The sequence below is a fragment of the Gymnodraco acuticeps genome, unplaced genomic scaffold (genome assembly GCF_902827175.1).
Source record: "Gymnodraco acuticeps unplaced genomic scaffold, fGymAcu1.1, whole genome shotgun sequence".
Taxonomy (NCBI): Eukaryota; Metazoa; Chordata; class Actinopteri; order Perciformes; family Bathydraconidae; genus Gymnodraco; species Gymnodraco acuticeps.
In genome coordinates this window covers 2,357,666-2,365,747 of record NW_022990652.1, presented here as the reverse complement: position 1 = coordinate 2,365,747, position 8,082 = coordinate 2,357,666, and the positions used below count along the sequence as shown (strand labels likewise).

Sequence of the window (8,082 nt, the reverse complement as noted above, 5' to 3'; positions counted from 1 at the left end):
CCATTTTGTCACAGGAGAGGTTTGCCTCAAGAATAGATCCTAGGTATGTAATTTCCTTCTTACTTGTGACAATAATGTCGCCCACTGCAACTGAGAAGTCGTCGGATTTGCTGAGATTATGTTTCGAACCGAAGAGAATGGACTCTGTTTTACCCAGGTATAATGATAATTTATTATCGGCGAGCCAGGTGCAGATTCTGCCGAGCTCGGAGCTGAGGGTTTTTTCAACCTGCAACCTGTTCCTGTCAGAGACCAGCAGGGCTGAGTCGTCCGCGAACAGGAACAAGTTGCAGTCACATGCTGATGACATGTCATTTACATAAATTAGGAACAGTAACGGACCTAATATGCTTCCTTGTGGAACACCACAGCTCACTGGGAGGGGGGGGGGGACAGAGTACCGTTTACCTCCAGCATCTGTTCTCTCCCCTCCAGGTAGGATTGCATCCAGCTCACCGATAGTTTATCAAAACCAATTGCTTTTAGCTTGTCAATCAGAATGGGGTGATTGACAGTGTCGAAAGCCTTTTGTAGGTCCAGCATCACCATGCCGCAGTACTTGCCCTCGTCCAACTCTTGTTTGATGTGGTCGCTCAAATAAAGAAGGCATGTGTCAGTGGAGTGGGATGTTCTAAAGCCAGATTGAAATTCATAGATTAGTTTATTTTCCGCGAGGTACTTTTCGACCTGTTCATATACTATTTTTTCCATGACTTTCGAGATGGAGGTAAGTATAGAAACAGGGCGGTAGTTGCCTGGGTCCAATTTGCTGCCCTTTTTGTGCAGGGGGTTTACTCTTGCAATTTTGAAGTCTTTGGGTACTTTTCCCTGTTTTATGGAGAGGTTAATTATGTGAGCTATGACTGGTGAGATGGCGGTTGCTGTGTCTCTGAGGAATTTGGAGGGGATATTGTCGTGGCCAGTGGCCTTGTTAGGTTGGAGGGCGCTCAGTTTAATGAGTACCTCTGCTGTTGTTACCCTTGCTAGACTGAAATCATCTTTGCGTACCCCTAGGTTTTTGTAGTAGGTCATGATGTGATATACTCCAAAAAGCCCTGAGTGGGAGGGTAATTTATTTACAAGAGTTGTGGCTATGTTTGTGAAAAAAATGTTCAAGTACTTGGCCACATCCAGTTTGTCTGTGATGAGCCTGTTATCTGTCTTTATGTTTAAGTTAGAAAATCTCGTTTTGAGTTTTTTACTGCAGCCAAGCTGGTTATTGAGTAATTTCCAAAGTTCACAGGGTTTATTTTTGCTAACATCTACCTGGAGCTATCTGCAGCAGCTAACATCTACCTGGAGCTATCTGCAGCAGCTAACATCTACCTGGAGCTATCTGCAGCAGCTAACATCTACCTGGAGCTATCTGCAGCAGCTAACGTCTACCTGGAGCTATCTGCAGCAGCTAACATCTGCCCGGAGCTATCTGCAGCAGCTAACGTCTGCCTGGAGCTATCTGCAGCAGCTAACATCTACCTGGAGCTATCTGCAGCAGCCAATGTCTGCCTGGAGCTATCTGCAGCAGCTAACATCTACCCGGAGCTATCTGCAGCAGCTAATGTCTGCCTGGAGCTATCTGCAGCAGCTAACATCTACCTGGAGCTATCTGCAGCAGCTAACATCTACCTGGAATTATCTGCAGCAGCTAACATCTACCCTGAGCTATCTCACCAACCACAGCTTTCAGTATGCCACCAAAGAAGGTGCAGATGGACAGCAAAGAAGGAAAACCAGAGGAGGATCTGGTCTCTCTTGCTCAGGTAACAGAGTTACTAAATCAGCAGAAAGACATGTTTACTGCACTCTTACAGCAGCAACAGGAGAACTTCAGAGGCTTTGTTAAAATGATTATGGATTCCACTAACACAAGGCTGGATGCCATTACAAGGGAGGTTCAGGAAATCAGGTCTAGCATTCAATTTACTCAAAAGGATACAGATGACATGAAAACTCAAAATGTGAAACAGTCTGTACACTGTAAGTCTATGCAAGCTGACATCTTGAGAAATAGTGACGGCCTGTCAGCTGTCACTGACAAAATGGAATATGCAGAAGGACAATCGAGAAGGAGCAACGTGGTTCTTGACGGCATCGGTGAGGAGCCTGGGGAGACCTGGGCGCAAACTGAGGAAAAGGTGAAAGACATTCTTGTGGACAAACTCCAGCTTCAACGAGGCATTGAGATTGAGCGAGCTCACCGCACTGGGAAGCCAGCCGCTAACAATACCAGACCCAGACCCATAGTAGTGAAGTTCCTGAGGTTCAAGGACAGATCAGCGGTTTTGGAGAGAGCCAAAAATCTAAGAGGGACGAACATCTACATTAATGAAGATTACACTGAAGCAGTCAGAATGAAAAGGAAAGAGCTACTCCCTAAATTGTGGGAAGCGCGGGAGAGGGGAGAGATTGCCTTCCTGAGGCATGACAAGCTGATAATCCGCCCCCCACAGCACTCCAGAACCTAATTGTATCACTGGACTTTTAAGGTATATCTGATATGAAATGAGGTTAAATTGTTAACATAGGTTCAGGAGCATGGCCACGCCTAAAACTCCGCCTCGAACCACGGCCACCCCTATTTATATCCGGCAAAACTTCCGGCCACCGCTTGTCTCCATCCTTTCAAGGACTGACAGCCAGACCGTGATTCACGCCGTGCGTCGTCACGGTTCAAACAAGCTAAACGCTACCACGAGAACATTCAACTTACCATGGATTCCGAACTGCTGATCAACTCACCGGAGTCAGACGAAGATCTCTTCGACATCGGCTACCCGCCATCCACGTTTCAGCAGTTGGATCTAAGCCAAGCATCCGAACGGAGCCGCGTGCGCTCGGCAATCAGTGTCCCACACACCAGCCGCAACCGCTCCCACTCAAGCTCCCCCAACGAGACACCTCCAACTCCAGACAGGTCCCAGGCTTCGTCTACTCCGCCAGCGAGGGCAAACAACCGGGGCCACAACAGGCACAGCCAGCTCCAATCTCCCCACCAACGGCAGCCTGCCTCATTAGCAGCCCCCGGCCATTAGCAGCCCCCGGCCACTCGCAGTGGCGCACCCGACATGCCTCTCGGATGGAGCCGCACTCCGAAACAGAGCCCGAACTCAGGAGGTGGACTGTCATTCAACTCCAACGTTTCCTGAAAGAAAACGGCATCCACTTTCCCCGAAATGACAACAAGGCTAGACTGTTCAACCTCTACAAAGCCTACAGCAGCACAACGGCAAGAACAACGACACACACAGCTCTTCCGGCTCCAGAGCCAACCACCGCGCGGCGCACGCGCATCATGAGTCGTGACGTCACAGGCCTCCGTCCTCCTCCTTGGACACAGCCCGACTCACCAGCACCCCCTGGCGGGGGCCAGGTCGTATTGCCCTCTGTGCCTGCTCACAGGCTTCACGAAAATCCCCTTGCACATACATCCCTTCATCCCTCCATCCCTTCTTCTTCTTCTTTCCTACCTTCAGCAGTCCACAGCAACCCAGCTTCCGCTTACCTTCCTCCTCTAGCAGCTAACCCCGTAGCAACAGCGCCTCACCCAGTGAGCAGACGCTCCGGTCTCCCTCTCTCTGACCCTCGCAGTGAGCAAACGCTCCGGTCTCTCTCTCTCTGACCCCCACAGCGAGCACACGCTCCGGTCTCTCTCTCTCTGACCCTCGCAGTGAGCAGACGCTCCGGTCTCCCTCTCTCTGACCCTCGCAGTGAGCAGACGCTCCGGTCTCTCTCTCTCTGACCCTCGCAGTGAGCAGATGCTCCGGTCTCTCTCTCTCTCCGATCCTCGCAGTGAGCAGACGTTCCGGTCTCTCTCTCTCTGACCCTCACAGTGAGCAGATGCTCCGGTCTCTCCGACCCTCGCAGCGAGCAGACGCTCCGGTCTCTCCCTCCGACCCTCACAGCGAGCAGAGGCCCCGGTCTCTCTCTCTCTGAACTTTGCAGTGAGCAGATGCTCCGGTCTCTCTCTCTCCGACCCTCGCAGTGAGCAGATGCTCCGGTCTCTCTGTCTCTGACCCTCGCAGTGAGCAGACGCTCCGGTCTCTCTCTCTCTAACCCCCGCAGTGAGAAGATGCTCCGGTCTCTCTCTCTCTGACCCTCGCAGTGAGCAGACGCTCCGGTCTCTCTCTCCCCGACCCTCGCAGTGAGCAGATGCTCCGGTCTCTCTCTCTCTGAATTTTGCAGTGAGCATACGCTCCGGTCTCTCTCTCTCCGACCCTCGCAGTGAGCAGATGCTCCGGTCTCTCTGTCTCTGACCCTCGCAGTGAGCAGACGCTCCGGTCTCGCTCTCTCTGACCCTCGCAGTGAGTAGACGTTCCGGTCTCTCTCTCTCTGACCCTCGTAGCGAGCAGAGGCTCCAGTCTCTCTCTCTCTCTGACCCTCGCAGTGAGCAGATGCTCCGGTCTCTCTCTCTCTTACCCTCGCAGTGAGCAGATGCTCCGGTCTCTCTCTCTCTGAACTTTGCAGTGAGCAGACGCTCCGGTCTCTCTCTCTCCGACCCTCGCAGTGAGCAGACGCTCCGGTCTCTCTCTCTCTGAACTTTGCAGTGAGCAGACACTCCGGTCTCTCTCTCTCCGACCCTCGCAGTGAGCAGACGCTCCGGTCTCTCTGTCTCTGACCCTCGCAGTGAGCAGACGCTCCGGTCTCTCTCTCTCCGACCCTCGCCGTGAGTAGACGCTCCGGTCTCTCTCTCAGGGAAAATAATACAAATAATAAAATAAACTTCGCTAGCCAAGCCGCCGGCCGCATCAAGCCGTTCAACCAGGGAACATACCGGGCTGCTCCGGACTCCGAGCGTTACTGCCGCATCTTCGCAGCACGCGCATCCCTCACTTGCCAATTATGCGGAGCCCCCCCCACCCGGCCTTAGCATGCTTAGTCAGCTCTCCACCATCTCAAACACCTCACTCACTTTCCTCTCCACCATGCAACGCCTCAGACTTTAACCGTCTATCACCCGCAGGGAGGCAGGATGGTGTGCAACAATTTCAATGACCTAGGCTGCTCTTTTTCTAGCTGCCGCCTCATGCAAATCTGCTCTTTCTGCGGCGGCGCTCATGCCAGGAGCACCTGCCCTCACAACCCAACTACATCAGCAGATTGACTAGCACGGCACCTCAGCACACCCGTCAAGATAAGCAACTTAGCTACCGCCTCAGCGAATCATCCAGATAGTCTGTTTACTTTCTCACCAATGGCTTCACCCATGGTTCCCACCCAGGCATAGCAATACTGCCCGACACATCTCACATCTGCCACAACCTTCAGTCCGCTTTAACAGAACCTCACACCGTCGACACCTTACTAGCGAAATAAGTCAAAGAAGGGTTCATGATAGGCCCATTCGATAGTCCCCCCTTTCCAGTGTTCCGCATCAGTCCAATAGGCATAGCTACTAGGAAATACTCCGGGAAAAAGAGGCTCATAATAGACCTGTCTTCTCCACACGGCTCAGCCATCCCGAGCATTAACAGCGTCATTCCAAGCCCAGACTTTTCAATGCAATACGCAAACATCGACCACGCCATCACCCTCATCCGCTTAGCAGGCCGGGGAGCATGGCTCTCTAAGGCAGACATCACCAGTGCATTCAAGATCTTGCCTATACACCCAGATTTCTGGCATTTCTTCGGAGTGTACTGGATGGGAGCCTATTACTTCTCAGTACGCCTTACATTCGGCTGCAGAAGCAGTCCCAAAATCTTCGATTCCCTTTCAGAAGCTCTGTGATGGATCTTGACAAATAACCACAGACTCCCCTACGTGCTCCATCTCCTTGACGACTTCTCATCGTCACTCCACCATCCTCACCCCCCCCGCCACGGGCTGAGCACACTCATACAAACATTTTCAGACCTTGGCATTCCTCTGTCTGAGGAGAAAACCTCAGGGCCGACAACCTCCATTGAGTTTCTAGGCATCACCCTGGACTTAATGTCTTTCCGGGCTTCTCTATCCTCAGAGAAAGTACAGCGCATCACTCTCCTCTTGTCAAACTACTTACAGGCAGACAGATGCACGAAATGGCAGCTGTTAGCCCTCCACGGCAAACGACTCTCATATTCACACTCCGGAATAAAACGGATCAGCTGGGAATTTCTTTCCCCATCCACATCTTCCGCCTGAACTCGTATCCCAGCCATACGAGCCACTAACCAAATACCTCAGCGCAAGGTACGATGCATACGCAACGCCTCAACACCCACTCTTTCTCACCGAAACAGGGAAAACGGCCACACGTTTCTGGTTCCAGAAACACTTCCACAACGCGTTGCTTATTTTGGGGATATGTTCAGAATATTATTCGAGCCATTCCTTCTGCATTGGCGCAGCGTCCACAGCAGCTAGACCGGGCATCTCTTATCCAACCATCTAGGCCCTCGGCCGCTCGTCATCCCAAACGTATCACGCTTACATCCGCAACAATCTCAATGATCTCAGACACGCACAGTCGCACACTCTTAAGTCAGCTGCTTTAATCCGACTCTTTTGGGGGCCCGTAATAAGCCCACGCAGATCATGCCGGAGACGGAACCCCCACTCTGAGTCTCCCACTGCACGGACCACAGCTCGTCCTCCCAGATCATCTCTTCACCCCCCTCATATCATTCACATGTTACTTCAATAAACTTACAAACATCACACTGTTGTGGCGTGGTTCCTGCTAGTGAAATGAGGTTAAATTGTTAACATAGGTTCAGGAGCATGGCCACGCCTAAAACTCCACCTCGAACCACGGCCACCCCTATTTATATCCGGCAAAACTTCCGGCCACCGCTTGTCTCCATCCTTTCAACCCACCCTCCCTCTCCCTTCTACCCATACAGTTCCCCTTCCGACTCACACCGAGCGATACATCCATCCATCCCTTCTTCCCTCCCTCAACATCCCTACAGCCCCCCATCCCTCCAGCCGCAGCCCGTCAGCCCGCAGCCCAAACAAGCCCGCCAGCCCGACAGCCCGGCAGCTCCATTACCAGACCGACAGCACGACAGCCCGCAGCCCAAACACGGCCCGCAGCCCCTTGATACAGCCTCGCAGCCCAACAGTCAAGCAGCCGGACAGCCCGCAGCCCGGCACGCCCTAACAGCCCGCAGCCCGACAGCCGCAGCCCAACAGCCCGCAGCCCGACAGGCCCATCAGCCGCAGCCCAAACAGCCCCGCAGCACGAAGCCCCACAAGCCCGCAGCCCAACAGCCCTCAATCCCCAACATCACATCATCACTACATGACCACATCCCTCATCCTACATCCCTTAATACCCACAATCCAAAATCCCCCACATCCCTCATCCCAACATCCCTCATCTCAACATCCCTCATCCCAACATCCCTCATCCCAACATCCCTTCATCCCTCCATCCCTCATCCCTTCATCCCAACATCCTCTACCCGTCAACATTTATATTTAAACGGTGCATATTTATATACTGTATATACTAACATTTTAATCCCAGGTATTGTCTGGGGGCCCGTAATCAGCCCACGCAGATCATGCCGGAGACGGAACCCCCACTCTGAGTCTCCCACTGCACGGACCACAGCTCGTCCTCCCAGATCATCTCTTCACCCCCCTCATATCATTCACATGTTACTTCAATAAACTTACAAACATCACACTGTTGTGGCGTGGTTCCTGCTAGTGAACTAATTATGAACACATGACAATAATGTCACATTCTGTTAATCTGCCAAAGAAGGGAATGTTACTTGCTCACTTGAATGTGGGTAGTTGAGGAATAAGGTGCATGAACTCTGCCATTTGGTAGAATCAAATAATATACACATACTGGCTATCTCAGAATCACACCTGGACTCATCTGTTGATGATTCAGAGGTTGCAATGCATGGTTACAATCTGTTCAGAAAGGATAGAGATAAGAATGGTGGCGGAGTTTTGATCTATGTACAAAATCATATTCCAGCTAAAGTACGATACAACCTAATGAAAAATGAAATAGAAGCTTTATGGTTACAAATACAATTGCAAAATTTAAAACCCATATTAATTGGATGCTGTTATAGGCCACCGAGTGCCAATTCAAACTATCTAGATGGTATTTGTGAAATGGTAGATAATACAGCT

The 8,082-nt window shown here is 51.6% G+C and overlaps 1 protein-coding gene across 1 annotated transcript; it reads left to right on the top strand.

Moving 5' to 3' along the window:
- The first annotated feature begins 1,592 nt into the window (after nucleotides 1-1,592).
- Nucleotides 1,593-7,721, top strand: LOC117554916 (protein unc-13 homolog C-like). Its single transcript, XM_034229509.1, has 2 exons — nucleotides 1,593-2,502; nucleotides 7,644-7,721. Exon 1 carries the CDS (start codon nucleotides 1,689-1,691, stop codon nucleotides 2,463-2,465), a length of 777 nt encoding a protein of 258 aa, XP_034085400.1. The 5' UTR covers nucleotides 1,593-1,688; the 3' UTR covers nucleotides 2,466-2,502; nucleotides 7,644-7,721.
- The last annotated feature ends 361 nt before the right edge of the window (nucleotides 7,722-8,082 follow it).